The 21,254-nt window shown below is 38.7% G+C and overlaps 1 protein-coding gene across 2 annotated transcripts in view; it reads right to left on the reverse strand.

Moving 5' to 3' along the window:
* Positions 1-21,254, reverse strand: part of ASAH1 (N-acylsphingosine amidohydrolase 1) — a 36,280-nt gene that overhangs the window by 1,898 nt on the left and 13,128 nt on the right. The window contains exons 2-12 of one of the 2 annotated variants that reach the window (XM_049772368.1): positions 19,859-19,905; positions 14,783-14,873; positions 14,016-14,102; positions 8,272-8,350; positions 7,120-7,194; positions 5,651-5,696; positions 5,068-5,212; positions 4,483-4,537; positions 4,286-4,367; positions 889-1,020; positions 678-801 (exon numbers count right to left, since the gene is read on the reverse strand). In XM_049772368.1, coding sequence (XP_049628325.1) covers positions 678-801; positions 889-1,020; positions 4,286-4,367; positions 4,483-4,537; positions 5,068-5,212; positions 5,651-5,696; positions 7,120-7,194; positions 8,272-8,350; positions 14,016-14,102; positions 14,783-14,873; positions 19,859-19,905 — 963 coding nt within the window. The remainder of the gene's footprint in view (positions 1-677; positions 802-888; positions 1,021-4,285; positions 4,368-4,482; positions 4,538-5,067; positions 5,213-5,650; positions 5,697-7,119; positions 7,195-8,271; positions 8,351-14,015; positions 14,103-14,782; positions 14,874-19,858; positions 19,906-21,254) is intronic. The other variant, XM_049772369.1, reaches the window with a different exon arrangement.

A 21,254-nucleotide genomic window follows, 5' to 3' on the forward strand; every position in this document is an offset into this window, starting at 1 on the left:
ATTAACATTTATTAACATAAATGGACCATTAGAAACCAAGTCATTGAAGATAACTAATGTTCCCCATAAATGCACTAAAAGTAATTTCTGAGGCTGTTAGAAGCAGCAGTAAAGGCTCTATGTATCACTTTCAAGTTCTGCTTCTTCTCTTCTTTAAATTGTCTGTCTGATTCCGCTTCATAGATGCCCACAATAGATTAAGAAAGTACTAGGGGCCAGAGAGCTCAACAGGCTGAGCACATGCAATTCACAAGAGAGCTTGCTCCTCTGGGCATTGCCAGGAGCAAAAGTCCCCAATTCCTCATCCCACTAGCATAGTGTGGGAGTAGCCCACTGGGCCCCTGGCATTAAAGGAAACTACTCAAATCATCCTTCCCCCCAAAAGGTAACACAGCAAAAATTTTGCTGTTTAATTGTTTATTTGGGCCATACCCTGCAGTGTTCAGGGGTTGTCTGGGATTGAACCTGAACTTCCTGCTGCAAGGCAAGTGCTTACCCATTAAACTATGCCTCTGTTCTCTAAATCTTGTCCTTTTACAAACAAAACAAAAACTTAATTGGGACTGTCTAACAATAATATAATGAGAATTGCAAATTTTTTAAAGATCAAATAAATGTCAGAATTAAGATATTCTCTAATGTTCCCATTATTTTCTCTACAAGACTCCATGATATACCTCTTGGGAGATCCGGTTTAGACATATCTTTGCAGGTTTCCTTCGATCATCAAGGAAGAAGGGATTTTTCCAACGGTCATAATTTGTTTGTACCACATACCACCTGTCCAACTTGGTGTCTAATCTAGATTCAAAAAGAGAGATTCAGATTTCTTACCTTCCTTTTGCACAAATGTCAATCTATACGGTAGTGTCTACTAATGGTACTTACTCATATACATCTAAAGACTGTTTTCTGCTTCGTGTAATCACACATCCTTCTCCAGACTTATTGCCTCCTAGGATAAAGTATGCCGGGGCCAATATCTTGGATTTGGTCAATATATTCTTAGCTTCTTCATAACTAGATAGAAATATCCAAAGCGGGGAGAGTTTTAGTTAACTTCGAATGGAAAATTTTAACTCTCCCTGCTTTGGAACTTAAGGGAAAAACAAAGAATTTGAAGAATAGTTTTTTTTTTGGTTCTGGTTTGCTTTTGGGCCACACCTGTGCCCAGGGCTTAGTTCTGTGTTCAGAATTTGGGGACCTTATAGGATTCTAGGGATTGAACTTGGCTCATCTGTATTTAATGCAAATACTTTACCTAGTGTACTATTTCTCTAGCCCTTGTTTGAGAAGTAAATTTAAAATAATTTATTTTTTTTTGGCTTTATCCAGCTGTACTCAGGGTGACTCCCCGCGCAGAACATAGGGGACTATGCTGTGCAGAATACTGAACCCTCTGAGCTATTTCTCTAGTCCCAGAGTACTTTTCAAAATGATCATGACAGTCAGCTCTGGGAGAAATAATCCCTTACTAGTCTGAAATAAAAAAGTAAATCTGAACTATATTTCAAAACTTGAAAATTAGGAATATTAAAAATTTAAGTGAATTATTGGGGCTGGAGAGATAGCACAGTGGTAGGGCATTTGCCTTGCATGCAGCTGATTCGATCAGACAGTGATTGGAACCCCAGCATCCCATAGGGGCTCCTGTGCCTGCCAGGAGCAACTTCTGAGCACAGAGCCAGGAGTGACCCCTGAGCGCCATTGGGTGTGACCCAAAAATCAAACCAAACCAAACCAAACCAAACCAAACAAAAAAACCCAACCAACCAAAGAAATAGAATAACTGAATTTCCAAAACAACAACTCAGTCTCATTCCCTGAAAACCAGTAATGGGAAGCACATGAACAAAATGAAGGATAAAAATCACATGATCAATTTGCTCATGATCATAAATCAAAGAAATGGCAAATGATGAGATTTCACTTCACACTTGTTAAAATGGTGTTTATAAAAATTTCAAGAGAGGGCTAAAGAGATAGTATGGGAGGTCAGAAGCTTTGCTTTGTATGTAAGTCAACCCCAGTGTGGAACCCTGGTACCACAAATGATCCCTCAAGCATCACTTGAAGAAGGGTCATTCTTGAGCAGCCAGCATTAGACACTGAGCAGTGCTGAGTGTGGATCAAAACCCAAAAAGTAATTGAATTTGAAAGGATTAAATAAATTTAAGTAGTAACAAGTGATACAAAAAAATGCAAAGAAAGAGTTCCAGTACACTGCCAGTGAGACTATAAAATGGTACAGAAAAGCAATGGCTCAAGAAATTTTAAAGAACTATATGGAGCTGCGTTTTTCTATAAAACTAAAAGGAAAGGAGTAAAGAAAGGCTGGGGGTTAGGGGCCAAGTGGTCTCATGTGCACAAGAGGGGAAATAAATAAGGACAGAATTTATTTATTAATCCAAGCCAAAGTCAATGATAATAGAATCAAGGGACCTAAACTTTAACAATCTGAACTCAAAAGGGCCTGTTACACTGGCAGGCCAGGGGGAAAAGTTTGGTATAGGATACACTCTGGGTCCATTGGTGGAAGGAGGTTGACACTGGTGGTGGAAAGGGCCCTACCTGATTTATTGTATATCTGAAATTCAACTATGAAGGACATTGTAGATCACAAGTGTTTCGATAAAATAAAATTAAAACAAACAAAAAACTATATGAGCTTCAGTTATACTTCTGGGTACTTATACAAACAAAAAGAAATGAATAATATGAAAAAATACCTATATCTCCATAATTGTTGAAGCATTATTTATAATAGCCAATACATGAAGACAATGTAACTGTCCATTAAGGGCTTAATAAACTGTAACACACAGAAATATTTTTCAGCCACAAAAAAAAAAAAAAATGAAATCTTGCCATTGCAACAACATGAACAAACCTTAAGTGTACCATGCTAAGTGGAATAAGTCAAAGGCACATACTGAAGAGTCTCACTAATATGAGGTATCCAAAAACAAAGCCCAATTTCCAAAAAACACATAGAGAACAGAAGTGGAGGAATGAGTGGGGGTCGGAAAACTGGTGAAATAGTTGAAGAATACAAGCTTCCTATTGCAGAGATGTAGCATGCAGTATGGCAATAGTGGAGACAACTGTTTGTACATTGGAAAGCTGCTGAGGAAATAAAGTTGTTAAGAGGATAAACCTTGGGCCCGGAGAGATAGCACAGCGGTGTTTGCCTTGCAAGCAGCCGATCCAGGACCAAAGGTGGTTGGTTCGAATCCCAGTGTCCCATATGGTCCCCCGTGCCTGCCAGGAGCTATTTCTGAGCAGACAGCCAGGAGTAACCCCTGAGCACCGCCGGGTGTGGCCCAAAAAAAAAAAAAAAAAGAGGATAAACTTTAAAAGTTCTTCTACGAGATCTGGAGAGATAGTCCAGGGTGAAGGTACATGACTTGTATACAGTTGGCCCCAGTTTGAAACTTAGTACAACGTGGTCACTGAACACTGTCAGATGTGGCCCCAGCACTGCTGTAGGACCTGGGTATAAGATATTCTCAGATATTTGAGAATCATGGAGAGAGAACCCCTCCCCAGCCTCCTCATCACTACTTAATCTCACCCCAAAATTCTCATAAGAAAAAAAAATTGTTGGGCTGCAATAATAGCATACAAGGTAGTGTGTTTGCCTTGTAGAGGACTTGATTTTGATCCCTGGCATCCCATATAGTCCCTGAGCCTGCCAAGAGTGTTTTCTGAGCACAGAGACAGATGTAATCCCTGAGCATTGCCATGTGTCATCTAAAATAACAAAAAAAACAAACGAAATACCTGAGAGCACCAGGCTAGGATGAGGGTGGGAGAACTTGAGGAGACACACAGGCATGGGTGAGGTATCTGAGACACTTTGGTGATGTTAAGATGAGGCAGTAACATACACCAGAAAAATAAATATCAACACGATTGTAAATACATAATCCAAACTATAATATTTGGGGGGAGTTGTTTCCAGGGTGATCAGGGATTACTCTTGGTTCTACATTCATAAATTATTCCTGGCAGGGCTCAAAGGTCCATATGGGGTACTGAGTATTGAACCTGGGTCAGCTGCATGCAAGGCAAGTAAGTGCCCTGCCTGTACTACTGCTGATTCCAAAATTTTTAAAAATAGTAGTGGCATGTGACACACATGTGGCTATTAAGTAGACTCATGGGGTAATCATTTTGCAATACATAAAAATATTGAGTCATATTATCCACCTAAAACTATCATAATGTAACATTTTCAATTAAGAACCGTTATACTTGATAATAAGGCAATCAGTTTGTTTACCTTGTACCATTTTCCAGGACTGATCTGGTAATAAACCCTATCCATCTGGCATCTTTCTTTCCCAGCATCCACTCGATGATACCTGCAGGACGTCACACAAAGTGTCAAGGCTGTGGTTGAGGTTAGACAATTGACAGCTACAAGGGGTGTAGCCTAGTGCTCTTCTTAACCATCTTGGAAAAACACTCTCTACTCACCCAGATATCCGCCATTTGTACTGAAACGTTCATTTAGTGTAAGACTAAACAGTCCCTGAAAGGGGGGAAAATTATGTCAGAAACTTAACCGTCCAGTTCCAGGCCCTCATTGTTTTTAGGGGTATATCAAAGCTTTGAATTAAGCAATGTGGAATGCAAAGTATCACTTCTATTAACAGAGGTGTTTTTTTTGTTTAAGTTCGTAAGTGCTTAAGTTCAAACCCTTTTCATATTGAGTGCATGAGATAAGTAGGCGAGATATTAGCCACATTTTTCTGACAGGGAAACTGAAGTGCAGAGAATTAATGCCTAACTTGCCTGAGTGGCAGACCCAGGATCAGATCCCAGATTTCGACTCTCAGCCCTTGACACCCAGACACATGCTTTTTCCTCAGAAAAACTCCATTTCCTTTCTACTCTTCTCTATCATGCAAGCTCATACCTATGAAGGTAAGAAGAAGTACAAAGGGATAAATTGGGGCTTCAGATTCCTTTCCGGTCCCCATTTTCTTAGAATCCACCCTTTCCAGAGAGTAAAGTAGGCACAGAGCTACTTGTAAAATTATATAACAGAAGATTGCTTACTGGTTTCATTCCTGTTAACATGCCTACATAGCCAGCAAAGGTTGAAGACTTGAAGACAGTCTTATTATTTCTTTGAAAGTCCAAATTCACTGTTAAGGGTTTTAGTTCTTCAGTTACGACCCAGGAATTATTATCTACATTCCATCTATAAAAGATAAAATTTAAGGACAGTTAAGAACGATGATAACAGTGGTGAGCATGCTGATGATGGTCAGGCATTTACGTGAGGAGCTACCTACCCTAATAACTCAACAAGAACTTACCGTGTCAATGATTTCCCTTTTATTTTCCACATGGTACACTGAAGCTCAAGAAGTTAACTGAACTTTTCTAGTACAATACACACTATAAAAATCCATGGTTCTAATTTAATTCCAGAAAGATCAAGAAGTCATAAAACAGAATGCTATTCTGCCTTGTAAGCAGTAAACTAAGATGTGTACCTGGAGGACTTTAGGCACATTATAAAGCTGTCTCAAAATCAGGAATTCAGTATTTTCACTTCTGGTCATATTCTGAGCCTGGCTTGAGACTTTTTTCCCAATCAAGGTAATATCTATTCTTCATGGGAACTACTACTCACCCAAGAAATACTCCAAAATCCATGTTTCGTGCATGAAGTAGGTGACCTAATTGAAGATAAGAAAGACAAGGGGCAGCATTAATGATAATATGACTGACTCAAAGTCACAGCTACAAGTTTTGCTTAACTGATAAATAAAACTCTTCAATCTAAGATTAAGAAAACAGCTTCTTAATTGGTTTCATGATTAAGCCTTCATGAATCAGAGCTTCATGTTTCTGAAATCATGAGGCTTATTGAAATCAAACTGTATTTTCTGTGATGATAATCAGAATCCCCACAATATCTGGGCACAGGTAAGATCCAGGTAAAATTGAAATATGGGAGTAGGAACAGTGGTTGGACGACTATGACATGTCACTACCTGGCCATGACCTCAATTCATGTGACTTTCCAACATGTTTTTCTGTAGACACGGTCCACCTACCACCGGGCACAAGATTTAGGTATTGTAGAGTTTATATCTAGAGAGTATCAGGATAAATCACTGCATGCCATGTTTTTGGGGAGCCAGCCAAGAACAATACAGGAAAGTGAGGCTAGGCTGTTCTACATAAGCACAGCATAAGCTCTGTTAAGTAGGAAATAAAAATCTGTCTTGGACATTACTGTAATAATACCCAGACACAATAGAATGAAGGCTGGAAGGACCGGCCATGATAGAAGCTTATCACAGAGTGGTGAATGAAGTTAGAGAATAACTACATTAACAACTATCATGACAATGCTAGTGAGTGAAAGATGTAGAATGCTTATCTCAAATACAGGCATGGGGTTGGGGAGGAGGAAGATGGGGCATTGGTGGTGGAAACATTGTATTGATGAAGGAGAGGTGTTCTTTTTTTTTTTTTTAATAACTAAAATCCAACTACAAACATGTTTGTAACCATGGTGCTTAAATAGCTATTTTTTTTTTTTTAAAAAAAGCCTGTCTTAAAAAAAATAAAAGCCTGTCTTGGGTTTCAAGGAAAGTCTGAGGTCATTATGCAGTTGAAGATAAGTAAAGTAAAAGTATATAGGTATAAGTAAACTTATATAAGGAAGGTAAGAATGTTTGGAAGCCCAAATGCTCCACAATTTTTGTAAACTTGAAATTGCTTTACTTTAGTCATTTTTAAGAAGTTTTTTTTTTTTAATTTTGTTTTTGTTTTTGTTTTTCGGGCCACACCCATTCGATGCTCAGGGGTTACTCCTGGCTAAGCGCTCAGAAATCACCCCTGGCTTGGGGGGACCATATGGGACACTGGGGGATCAAACCACGGTCCTGATCCTTGGCTAGCGCTTACAAGGCAGACACCTTACCTCTAGCGCCACCTCGCCAGGCCCATTTTTAAGGAGTTTTAAATTTAACAACTCACCAAGATCTAAAAGGCCCAGAGGTTGCATTAAAATTTACTATTTCTAATCCCATTTAGATTTTTCCTTTACTTTGTGCTTTGTACAGCCCACCTTGCCTTGTATACATTTACCTTTTTTGTCTTCTGTTATCACTGAAGTACACATGGTAAAAAGCTCATAGAAAATATTGAATGAAATAATCTCTCCTGTAAGAAAATACAAGAAAAAAATTGTCAATATACAGGAACCCTGACAACAGTACAAAAAAAATTTTTAAAAAAAAGATTTAACTAGGGCTGGAGAGATAGTACAGTGATTAAAGTAATGGCCTTGCAATTTATGGTCAACCCTAGTTTAATCACTAGCACTACAACTGTCTGGAGTAATGCCAAAATTCTGCTTCTACTGACACAAAAAAGAATCTCAAGAAGAGATAAAAATTAATATATGGTGGTCTGGAGCCATAGCACAGTGGGTAGTGTGTTTGCCTTGCATGTGGCCAACCCGGGTTTGATCCTTAGTATCACATATGGTCCCCTAAGCCTGCCAGGAGTGATTTCTGAGCACAGAGCCAGGAGTAATGCCTGAGTACAGCTGGGTGTGGCCCGAAAACAAACAAACAAAAAGACCAAAAAAAAGTACATATCACCAAAGAAAAATAAGGGACACCTGGGAACATGGGAATGTTTGTGAAGAGGAATGATGGAGCATGCTGAATTGTTTAAATTTACTGTATTTTGATTAAAGTTGTAATTACATATTTACATGCCTTTTTTAATTTTGGGGGTGACCATGTCCAGCAATGCTTAGAAGCTACATCAAAATTAGTGCTTGGGAAATTGGTGCTGAACAGCAATTTTGGACTTACCTATCTCCCCAGCTTCAGTCAATGCCTTATGAAAACTATTTCTGAAAACCAGGGATGTGGCTCAATGTAAAGCATGTCTTGTATACATGAGACCTGGTTTCAATTCCCAGTCCAACAAAATCCAAAACAAGACAGCTATATTGAGGGGAAGACAGATAGCTCAATGGGTTAAGTATATGCTTTGCATACAAGAAGTTGAGCTCTGATCCCTACCACTGCATGGTCCCCTGAACACTGCTGAGAGTGACATCTGAACAGAGTGGGAAGCAGCACCTGAACACCATGAGGTGTTCTTTGAAAACAAAAACAAGCTATATTGAGATATATATGGAATATCAGTGCATTTAAATGTATGCATGCCATATCACAATAGAAAAAGCCTCATTAAATCAAACAGTTGCAAAATAAACTTTACCATAAGGAATTCCAGTAACATCTGCAATGCCTCTCATTTCTTCACCAAAAGGGGCAGGTAAGTTGCCGAGAAGACTAGACTAAAAGATAAATTAACAATTATCCAACCTTAAGGGTGACTGTTCCTTTATACAGAATATTTAGACAATGCTGCCATAATGGATAATAAAGTTATATTTCTGCAACTTTAATTTCTACTTAATTTTTTTCTGTTGAAGTAACTGCATTATAAGTTCCAGATGTGCATTATTATAACTCAAAACCTGTTTATACCACATTCAATTCATTCTAAGTGAGCAGGAAAGATAGTAGAGTGGATAATGGACTTTCCTGGCATGTGGCTGACCTAAATTTTAATCCTCAACACCCCGTCTGGTCCCCCAAGTACCTCCACAAGTGATCTCTAAACTTTACTGGGTGTGGGTCCCTCCAAAATTCACATTGAGTGCAATTCTATTATTCACTTTATAACTCACCCCCTTTTCCTGATCTACCCATACTCCTTAGCCCTTTCCTTTATGTTACCTGCTAGTTTAGTCTTGCGCTCTAATGCTTTTATAGTCTAATTTATTGAAAGAAATTGGGGCCGGCGCAGCGGTGCTAGAGGTAAGGTGCTTGTCTTGCCTGCGCTAGCCTAGGACGGACCACAGTTCGATCTCCCGGCCTCCCATATGGTCCCCCAAGCCAGGAGCAACTTATGAGTGCATAACCAGGAGTAACCCCTGAGCATCACCGGGTGTGGCCCAAAAACAAAAAAAAATTTTTATTTAAAGAAAATATATCACATAGTTGACATAACTGATCATAATTTGTTTCAGAAAGAACAAAGGCAAAGTTATTTAAAAAAAAAAAACAGATAAAACTAACAAGATAGAAGAGAAAAAAAGCTTCAGTAGCAAGTATATTTTTGAAAATCACTGAATCACCAATGAACTCATTAAAGGCCTAGAAGAAGGTTTAATAAAATTTTCTTCTTCTTTTTTTTTTTTTTAAGGATAAGAGTTAAAGAAGTGCAGCAAAAACAGTGTTAGAGTGGCAATTGTTTGCATAGGCACAGCAAAATATGGGGGACATGGAAAGGAAAAGTCTGGGCCTAAATACAAGGAGAACTTACTCCTGAAATTTTCTGGCATAAGACCATTTCTAGGCTTCAGGCATACTAGGTTGTCCAATCCAAGCCATTGTATGTAGTGCCAATAAACCCTATGTTTTTTTCTTCCTCACAGCCGCTGTTGTTGGTGTCAGGTTTCTGTAGTTAAAGATCCTGGAATCTGTGCATATCCTACATTGAAGTCAGGATGATGTGGAGCATCCTCTAGTTTTACCTCACAATTAGAGGGAAATGCAGATAGCCCAGCCCTGAAAGCAGGCAGTTGTTGTTGTTATGTCTTCTCAGTGTTAAGGGACCTCTCTTTGGAGTAGGTCAATGCTGGGGCAGCAGTAGGGTCTTCTGTGGTAGAGGATTGCTCCCAGGTGATTTTATAACAACAGTGGTTGTTTCATAGATGGCACCCTGGTTCAGAAGTGAATGAACAATGCCTGTCCTTTTGAGGCCTGAGCCAGGTCATTATGACAATGTTCAGGGTATAAGGTCCCACTGCATTACAAGATTTGTATGTTCCTATCTCTATTAAATAAGAACTTGCCTGTATGTGTAGTAATTTCCCATTTTAATGTTCCTATGCAAAAGTGGAACAATGCCTCATGGCATTATTGGTACATATGGGGACTGCTGGAACAAATTCAACAATCCTCTTAACTTGGTTCTAACATAAGCTCTAAATCTAGGAACTCTTCTACCAGAATTCCTTATTGAACAGATCACAAAGAGAAGAACAAACAAAACAGTGGGGAAAATTGTCACTGTATAAGAGAATAATCAATAAGGGTTATAGCTATTAAGGGAATACACACAAGATATTCAAAAGATATATACATGTTCCTTTTATGTCTCTGAAATAATTGGGGGTGCATTAAATCTGCTGCATCACTTTGGTCTGTGATTTGGCTTGTGCAGTCTGATAACTAACCGGCTGGCAATGGACCCACATCAGGAAAAATCCTTGAGCTGTGACTTCTCAGAAACAGAGTCTCTTACCAAACAAAGGCCCACAATGAAGGAAGGAGGAGGAAAAGAGGCCTCTGAGCATAGATCAATAGCAACAGAGTAATGGGATCTACTTAGGCTGAGAGTCTATCATATCACATAGGGTGCAGTTTGGCAGCTGGCTTTGTTTGGGGATAATTATCTGCTTCTTGAGGAGCCAAGAACTGAAGTTAAAAAGGGTTAAATGTGGGGTAATGATGGTTGGGATTGAGGGAGTGAAGGACAAGACATGAACTTGTAGGGCAGTAGGCAAGGGCAGAATATAATATGGACATGCTGCATCTGCAGAACACATTATCAGAGGAAATCTAATTGATTTAAATAATACACCCCCGAGTGGTTTTGAAAATGGAGACCAGTGGGAAAAAAAGTTGCAGGTGACTGCCCCACCCCAACACTCATTAGGATCCTCCTGTCACCCACCTTTCTGGCTCCTTGGGCCAGCACCCAGGCATTCCCCTGGAATCTGGAAAGAAGGTGGGAGATAGCTGGGAACCTCACCGGTTCTAAGAACAAATCACATGTTGTTTGTCTTCTTTCATTTGACTTAATTCACAAAGCATGATACCCTTTAGAGCCACTATGTTGTTCACCTGGTAGTTTTTCATCATTTTGTTGTATATTTGTAGCTTTTGGGGTCACACTCAACAGTACTCAGGGACAAATCATTTGTGGACCATGTTGGTACAGTATTGAGAGTAAGCCTGGTGTTTCTGCATGCAAATGCAAAGCATATGCTCCAGCCATTTGTTATCTCCCTGGATCCGAGGATTTCACCTCTAAAAAAAGTAATATATTCACATACTCTATAGGGGCATCCTCAGTGCTACTATGGGACAGTGGAGATCATATTGGATATAAGTCCCTATGATGCTCAGATTTGCCAAGAGAGAGCTGTTCAGGATTGTGCTGCTGTGGGTAACCAGGGCTAAACCCTTTGGTGCTCAGGGGCCCCGAGAAGCTGGGGACTGAACTTGCTCCATCTCTGTGAGCTATCTCCTTGGCCCAAAAGTTATATTAGTATTCATTAATCATTTGCTTTGTAGTTTGGGGGCTATACCCATGTTGTATTCAGGGATCACTCCTGGTTCCAAGTGTTAGAATTTTCTTTTTAACATTTTTGTTGAAAGTTATAGTTTTATTAAAAAAAAACTTTATTAAAGGAAGAGAAAAGGAAGGCAGGGAAGAACCAAGTTTATGGAGGAGTCTCCTAAAGAAGGATTCATGGGCCCAGAGAGATAGCACAGCGGCGATTGCCTTGCAAGCAGCTGATCCAGGACCAAAGGTGGTTGGTTCGAATCCCGGTGTCCCATATGGTCCCCCATGCTTGCTAGGAGCTATTTCTGAGCAGACAGCCAGGAGTAACCCCTGAGCACCGCCTGGTGTGACCCCCCCCCCAAAAAAAAAGAAGGATTCACAAAAGCTGTTATTTAAAAGTACTTTTATATTGGGCCAGAGCAGTGGTGCAGTGGTAGGACATTTGCTTTGCATGCTCTAACCTAGTACGCACTGCAGTTTGATCCCCCAGCATCCCATATGGTCCCCCAAGCTAGGAGCAATTTCTGAGTGCACAGACAGGAGTAACCCTTGAACATCACTGGGCGTGACCCCCAAAACAAACAAACAAACAAGCAAAAAAAAGTACTTTTATATCAAACGTTTTTTTTTTTTTTGGTTTTTGGGCCACACCCAGTGACACTTGGGTTACTTCTGGCTATGTGCTCAGAAATCGCTCCTGGTTGGGGAACCATATGGGATGCTGAAGGAACAAACTGTGGTCTGTCCTAGTCAGCTGTGTGCAAGGCAAATGCCCTACCACTGTGCCACCGCTCCAGGGCCTATATCAAACATTTTTCTTTCTTTTTTTGTTTTTTTGGGCCACACCCGTCAATGCACAGGGGTTACTCCTGGCTATGCACTCAGAAATCGTATCCTAGGCTAGTGCTGGCAAGGCAGACGCCTTACTGCTCCGTATATCAAACATTTCTAAAAGATCCTATGTAATAGACCCAATCACCATGTCTGTATTTGGCCAACTCTACAGACTCAACACACACACACACACACACACACACACACACACACACACACACACACACAACACACACCCCTTGCAAGGTTCTTGTTGACCTTAATCCTTTGTACCCTGCAGGCTTGTGATGGTCTTGGTGCAGAAACTAAAAGAGGCTGGTGAGGATTTTTAGGGGGTTCTAGAGGCCAATCTCCTATACAGATACTCCTTGCTTAATGGCCTACCTGTTTAGCAACTACTCCCACTTATGACCATCTCTTCACCGTTATTTTATTTTAAATATCATATTTCCATCTTGTACATGCTACAGTGCAGTACTTTAATGTACCTACTTTACTAACTTTATGTTCTATAATACATTGCAGTACTGTGTGTAAATTACACAACCTATACAAATTAAAACAAGTGGAAGTTTTCAGTTTGATCTTTCTCATTATTTTACTTATCAGAACACTCTATTGTCAAGTACTATGCATATACTGTACTACTGTATACAGTACATGCAGTTCCTCACTTACTGACCAATTTGCTTGCCGACCAAGTCTTTGAAACAGAACTTGGTCGTGAAGCGAGGAATATCTGTAGTGTCCAGTGGTACTAGCTAAATCAAGAGAGGTTGAAGGGGCCGGAGAGATAGCATGGAGGTAAGGCGTTTGCCTTTCATGCAGAAGGACGGTGGTTCGAATCCCGGCATCCCATATTGTCCCTGTACCTGCCAGGGGTGATTTCTGAGCATAGAGCCAGGAGCAACCCCTGAGCGCCGCCGGGTGTGATCCAAAAACCAAACCCCCCTACCCAAAAAAAAGAGAGAGGTTGAAAACAAAAGTCTTCTTGGGTAACCAGGAAGAAAATGAGATGATCTGGTGAACACATAGCCATGAGAAATAGAAATCCAAGAGAATTTAGCCACAGTAACTGAGAAACATAGTTTCTTAGGACAAGTATGCCTTTGGTTTTAACTAGAAAATTCTCTGGGTGGAGGCCAGAGAGAGAGCTCAACAATCTGACCTCAATTCGAACCTAGATAGCATATGGTCACTCAAACAATGGTAGGAGTAACCCACAGCAATGTCAGATGTGCCCTCGTCAACAAAAATCTTAAGGGTTTCCAATATAGAAAAAGTGCTTACAGTTATTTTTTATAGTGAATGTATAGTTAAGTATGTAAAAGGAAATGCCATGCACCTCCAGATGAAGTTTGTGCATTTTCCCAGTGCTCTGTAAAACAGATGGTATCTCTTAAAACAAAAATCCACTAAGACAGAGCTAACTTCCAAAACTTGACATGTTGTTTTATAGCTTGTTACTTAAATATCATTAATACCAGAATCATCTGAAATTTTGATCAAGATCTAAAATAAAAGCGTATTTGTTTATGTCCCTTAAAAGTTATCAAACTGAACCTTTTTAAATATCAGGGTTTTTTTCCCCCTAAATTATGTATGTGGTGTGTTTAAAATTTATTGTGGCTAAAAGCCAGGCCTTTGGTGAATATAATGTTGTATGAACAGATACTGCATCATGAAGCTGCACACTTAAAGCTTATGCAATGTAACATAAGTCAATTAAACAATCAAATAACAATGCTGGTAATGATATCTCTTACCAACTTTTGATCTACCATCTCCATAATTTTTCCACTTGGCACAAAAGCATTTACTACGTTCTTTACGGAGTTCACTAGTATCTTTAACTGTAAAAGAAAGAAATTAAAAAAAACATTATGGCATAAAGAACTATTGACATTTAAGAATTAATTTAGATAATTAGCTAATTAATTAAATAATTCAATAATTTAGATAATTAATTCAGGATTAATTTAGATGAAAAACAGATATTCACATCCATGTATAGTTAAAATAAATGGTTCTATATGAAAAATATATATTATATGACACAATTTTATCTTTAAAATATTTAATTTGTAACTTTTTAGATAAGGTAAATGACATTCAAAAAAAAAAAATAACAAAGACAAAGATAACCAAGATGAGAAAAGAAATACCATGGAATGATGTAATTTTCTCTATCATCAATGACTGTAAATGGCAGAAAGTACAAAAGCACATTCAAAAAACATTTGTTGCAGAGTTTCATTCTGTCTTAGGGCCAGAGCTATAGTTGATAGGGTGTTTGACTTGCATGCGGCTCACTGAGCTTTGATCCTCAGCCTACCTTATGGTCTCACGGAATAATGGCCTCTAGGAATAATTCCTGAATACAGGGTCAGGAGTAATCCCTGAGCATGGCCAAATGTGTTCCCAAAACCAAAAATGAAAACGATCAACAAACAACAAAATCCCACACATTGTCTGGACATTACATTAACATTCAGTAAAGTTGGAAGTAGAAAGTTGAAAAGAAACTGCTTACTGATGCAGTCTTGTCAGCCAACAGTTCCTGCCATCTTTTGTAGGGTGGTAAGTCAAGATTTATGGTGTACCATGGAACTGGACCCCTATAGCTGTAATGAGAGGTGCATCATTTTGAAATGTGGAAAGCAGCTTTTTGATGGAGGTGAGAGAGTTATATCTGGATATATATGGATATGCTAGAGACATATTGTTAGTAACAATATAAATATCGATAAAACAGAAAGTCTTTTTTTCCCATAACTTTTATCCTAAGGATCTTTGAAAGAACAGGAATGATTTCAGATGGTTATTGTGGCTTAATGTTATATTAAAGAATCAATTTGGTTCAAGAATCTAAAAATTGGGCTGGAATGATAGCATAATAGGAGAGTGTTTGCCTTGCATGCGGCTGACCTGGGACGGACCAGGTTTGATTTGCAACATCCCATATGGTCCTCTGAGCCTGTCAGAGGCGATTTCTGAGTGTAGAAATAACCCCTGAGCGATTTCTGAGTATAGGAATAACCCCTGAGTGCTGCCGAATGTGATCCTAAAACCAAAAAAAAAAAAAAAAAAAAGTTCTAAATAAAAAAATTCACTGTTAGAACTTGTCTGCACATTTCCCCCAATCATGATGCCTCTCTCTCTCTCTCTCTCTCTCTCTCTCTCTCTCTCTCTCTCTCTCTCTCTCTCTCTCTCTCTCTCTCTCTCTCTCTCTCCCCCTCTCCCTCCCCCCACCCCCCGTGTGCTGGGATTGAAATGAAGAATTGTAGAATTCATATAAGGCATGTGCTACTGCTGAGCTACATTCTCAGCACGGGATGCTTTTCTTTTCTTTTTTCTATTTATTTTTTGGGTCACACCGGCAATGTTCAGGGGTTATTCCTGGCTCGACGATCAGAAATCACTCCCGGCAGGCTCGAGGGACCATATGGGATGCCGGGATTCAAACCAGCAACCTTCCGCATGCAAGGCAAACGCCTTACCGCTGTGCTATCTCTCCGGCCCCATGGGATACTTTTCTAATTGATATCTTACACTCAGAATTTCCTCTTAGACCAATACTGTTATCAAACAATGTCTCTCTGCAAACTTCAATAAAGTTCAATAAAGTTACTCTGATCTTGAAGCTTCTCATGTCTGCTTTTAGAACCTTCACTATTCATTCTACCATCCTACTCTTTATACTATACTCCTCTCTTCTCGTTCTTCTGTATAAGCCCAAGCCTAAATAAGCACTGTTCTTTCATAACCATTCCCCAACTTCCTCTTCTTTGATTTACTACAGCAATTCCTACAATAAGAATATAGCTTATACTCCCTTATAGATGGAGCTGGGCCCTAAGTCTGGTGGATAAATTAATAGCTAATCTGTTGCAACAGAGAAGCATTATCTCTTGCTACTTGTTACTAATATGAAAAAGCCTCTAAGGGTGTGCCATTCGGAGACATATCAGCTTAGAACTATGCCTAAAAATAGCATACACAGGAACTGAAGTATGTATTGACAGATGACTAAATAAAGAAGATGTGACAGGGGGCCATAATGATAACTTAGTGGATAGAGTATTTGTCTTCCATGTGGTCTCTGTTCCTCAATCCCCAGCAGCCCATAAGGTCCCTAGAGCCTGTCAGGAGTAATTTCTGAGTGCAGAACTAGGAGTAACCTCTGAATGCCACCAAGTGTGGTTCCCCTCCCCCCAAAAAAAGATGTGATACATTTATAAAGCTGTATACTACATAGCCAAGAAGAAAAAAGTGAAGGGGTGTTCAGCAGCAGAGGAGATACATGTCTTGCATTTTGAGGCACAAGATTAAATTCACAGCATTGAATATAATTCACTATAGCCAGAATCTGGAAACAACCCTAGTGTCCGAGAACAGATAAATGGATAAAGTGTAACACATCTACATACTGGAATACCATGCAGCTGTTAGGAAAAATGAAGTCATGAAATTTCCTATATCTACAAATGGATATAGAGTATTATGCTGAGTGAAATGAGTCAAAGGGGGAGGGACAGACATAGAATGATTACATTCATTTATGGAGGATTAAAAATAATTAGTACAGTAATAATACCCAAAAACAATAGAAATGAGGGCTAGGAGGACTGGACCATGGTAAATAGGTTGCCACAAATAGTGGGAGAGTGCAATTAGGGCAGAGAAGGGATGACTATGACAGTGATAGTTGGAAATGATCCTTTTGGGCAAGAACTGGATGCTGAAAGGAGGTAAAATAATATACACAATACCCCTTCAATAACAATATTATAAACCATAGTTTCTAAAAAATAAGTATGAGAGTTTGTGAGTGTGTGTATGTGTGTGTGTGCGCACACACACATACACACACACACACACACACTAGAGAAAGAAAAATGTTTGCTATAGAGAAAGAAGGGATGACAGCAAGAGGAAAACTGAGGACAATGAAGGCCTGAAACTGGCACTGTGAAGAGATGGGTGTTAGACATTTACTGAAACTTAACCTGGATACTTTTATAACTGTATCTCATGGTGATTCAACTAAAAATTTTACTTAAAAAATATCCCAGCATTGCAATATATGTTAAGAGAAAAAGTTTCAATATGCTACACAATAGGTCTTAAAGGGAAGTAAGAGACACAATATGAATCAGTAGGAGAAAACCAAGTATTGTATCATTTCAGCCATGATTATGATCTAAAGATACAAAATCGATGGGTAGACAAAACAAGATGAGAAACCAAAGAGAGTGCTAACAGAATAAAGATTTCCTAAGCAGAAGTGGGTGGGAGAGTAAGAAAAGGTAATTGGGAGGAGAGGGCAGGAATAAATCCCCTCGACTATGTTTTTGAAAATGATGGATTTTTAGGTAAGATCACATCTTTAAGTTCTCATTAAATATGTTTCTCAAGTATTTTAATATTTAACACTGGCATCTCAATTTCCTGGAAAAGTGAAGGCAGTGAGGAGTATAATGAACACAAAAATACTGAGAAACATCTATATCCAACCAATAGCAATTACTAGAGCCTATTATCCCACTACAAATAATAAACATTATTAAAATATTTTAAAGGTCTGTGTACAATAGTAAGCATTGACTGGACCCACCTGGCAACTCAGGTGGCTTAAAAACTAGTTCAAATAAGATAATACACACAAACATAAATATGGAAGCAGATGCTGAGCATGAGTGAGCAGGAGAAAATAAAATGTTACTGGGATTCAAATGGATACAGGGGTAATCCGCCTCTCAGTCTCTGGTTCTCCAGCACTGATGTGACTGGACAGGCTAGATAAACAGGTGTTCTTCCAATCTCCAGCTTCCTGTGCATACCTCCAGAATCTAAGCCATTAATTAAAAAGGATGACCTTACAGGCACAGGAGGATTTTTTTTTTCATTGAAATGCATATGAATACTACATTACTCTTATACATCTTAAGATCCATTCACAGTTCAGCGAGGGTAAGAATCACAGTGGTAAAAAAGAAAAAAAAAAGATTCACAGTGGTAGTGTGGGTTTTTTTCCAGAAAACTAAAGGTAGCAAAGAATTCAATGGAAGTACTAGGGCAAATGTATAATATATAAAGAAATATATATATCTGTATATAAATGTAAATGCATATATGAAGACATGTATGTGATCAAGTCATAAACATATACCAGGTACATATAAAATAGGGCAGACAAAAAGGTTCTTAAAAAAAAAAAGGTTCTTAAGTAATATGGTCAATGAATCTGGCAGTGAGAATAGCCCATCATGCGACAAAAAGGCACTGAAAACCAACATGGTGCCAGTGGGTGAAAGGAAGACTTTGAAAGAGCGTGCCATTATAAGAGCTGTAGAGGAACATAAAAAGGGAGTATCTCGACAGTATTCCTGCAAGTATTTGTCTCATTCTACAGGAAGGTGAGTAACTCAAAAGAATTCCATTCATTATGTTTCACTCTGGCACAGAGGCCATTTAGATTATCTACAAGCACAATATTTGACAAATTCTGTAAAATTAATGTAACTGGGGTACTTAGAAACCCCCTTAAATATCATCTTAAATGTCATCAACTGGTTAAAGTTGTACTTTACCTCCTCCTACTCCCCAGCAGATTCCTATCAGTGAAAAGGAAAAAACAGGGATAAAATGGGGCTGGGGAGACAGTAGAGTGCACTTACTGTAAAAGGGCACTTGCCTTGTATGTGGCTGACTTGGGTTTAATTGCCGGCATCCCATGAGCATTGCTAGAAGTGATTCCTACAGTGAAGTGCCAGGAGTAACCCTGAGCATTGCTAGTTGTGCCCTCCTCCCCATATCCTTATCAATACCTCTTCCTTCTTTCCTACATTTTACACCCTCTAAAAAGTGTTATTCTTCTCTCTCACAGGCCCATCTGCTCATAAATGACTTGAAAAAGCCAAAACCTCTGACTAAAAGTATTGTTAAGTACATTAAAACATAATTTTGCTCTCCTCTTATAGTTTCCAATTCCATTTGCCTCTAATAAATTTGATTATCATGCTAACGATATTACCTGAATGTTTCAATATGAAATCCTAGACTTTTGGATTCTGCTATAATCTGTTATTTGTATCCAGTTGCTACAAGAAAAAAAGATCAAAGATCAGCTCTGCATTAATCAGGAAGAGAAAAATGGTAATAGGTAGACAGAAAAATTTAGTGAAGAATGGAAATTTTCTTTTTTTTCTAGGATTCTGATAGGTTAGAAATGAACATTTTCATCATGAATTATTTCCATTTCTGCCTAGGGACTTACCTAACTAGACAAACCTAATGGTGGAAAATAATCTTGTAATAGAAGATGTAACTTAGTTGTCATGAATAATTGTTATTTTTAAGAAATTACTGCATAGGGAAAAATTACTACAAGGTCAAAAAGACTTTTGTTTGTTTTCTCAGCAACACCTGCCAGTGTTCAGGGCTTATTCCTGGCTCTGCATTCAAGGATCATTCCTGGAGGAACTGGGGAATCACAAAGAGTATCATAGATTGAACCCAGGTCAGCTTCATGCCAGATAAGCACTCAACCCACAATACTATTGCTCCTGCTTCTCAACAAGATTTTAATCATTAGATGTTTACTCACGTTGGTCCAGAAGGAGGATACATTGATTTCCTGCAATCTTCTGTCCACTAAAGAAACAAATAAAAATTTGTAGAAAACAATTCAGTATCAAGGCAATTTGAAAAAAAAATATAGATTACGAAGAGGAAATAAAGTATATGTCATTTTAGATCATTTCTATCTCTGAAATATCTTTTCTTACATCTCAACAAGTACATTTTTAGTTTCAATTCAATGTGCATAGGACCAGTTATTGAAATATGACAATATATGGAAATAAGACAATAGATGGGAAATAGATTAGCTGAGGTTAGAAAATAGTTTGTTAACCAGGTTAGTTTGTCTCTTAAGGTAAATGATATCAAGTGATACTACATGATTCAATGAGTCATTGTTACTATAGTAGAAATTTGCATCCCAAACCAGATTTTCAAGGCATACTATGTAGGGCTCTTCAAAATCTGTTCTAATATACTCTTTTGCAACTCATTTTACTGTTCTGTTCCCTCTAGTAAAATGTTGCATTTCATTGGAATTTTCTTTTTCTAACTGGAAAACTTTGGCTTTAATGTCCAGTTTTCAAATACTATCTATATTTGGTTAACTCTTTACTTTTTCCCACATGAAAACAGGTACCTCCTTTTGATTCACTCCCACAGCACAGGATCACATCTTTATTACCATTATCATATATATATATATATTACACCATGTTTTATTATCTGTATTTCTCTTCACTACTAGGTCTGTGTTCCTTGAAGCAAAGATGGCCCTTATCAACCCCACAGATGTTCAGTCACTATGGGGTGGGGGTAATGAATGAACATAGCTATTTTAGGAAGAGTTGTTTGAGCTTAGTAGCAAAATACAATTAGCATTAAATGATTAAATGGATTTTGTAATTCATTTATTACTTGTTCAACATGGCAAACATGTTCATCTCTTTCTCTCTGGATACCAATATTATGAAACAGAAATAATTTGGAGGTTGGGCCATACCCAGCGATGCTCAGGAGTGACTCCTGACTCTGCATCCAGGAGACAAGGCTGGTGGGCTCAAGAGACCTTAAGAGATGCTGGGGATTGAATCAAAGTTGGCTGTATACAAGACAAATAAATGCCCTACCTGTGGACTATTGCTCCTACCCAAAAAAGAGAGGTAATTTTTTTTTTGGTAGGGGGAACACATTTAGCTGTGCTCAGGGGTTGGTTCTGCACTCAAAAATCACTCTTGGTAGGCTCAGGGGTCTATATGGGATGCCAGGGATAGAACCTGGATTGGTCATGTGCAAGGCAAACACCTTAAATGCTATACTATTGTTCCAGCCCTCAAATAATTCTTTTTTTCTACCTTTTGTCCCTTCCTCAAAGGGAATTTTTTTTTTGTTTTTCAGGCCACACCCGTTTGATGCTCAGG

This window comes from Suncus etruscus, chromosome 4 (assembly GCF_024139225.1).
Source record: "Suncus etruscus isolate mSunEtr1 chromosome 4, mSunEtr1.pri.cur, whole genome shotgun sequence".
NCBI lineage: Eukaryota > Metazoa > Chordata > Mammalia > Eulipotyphla > Soricidae > Suncus > Suncus etruscus.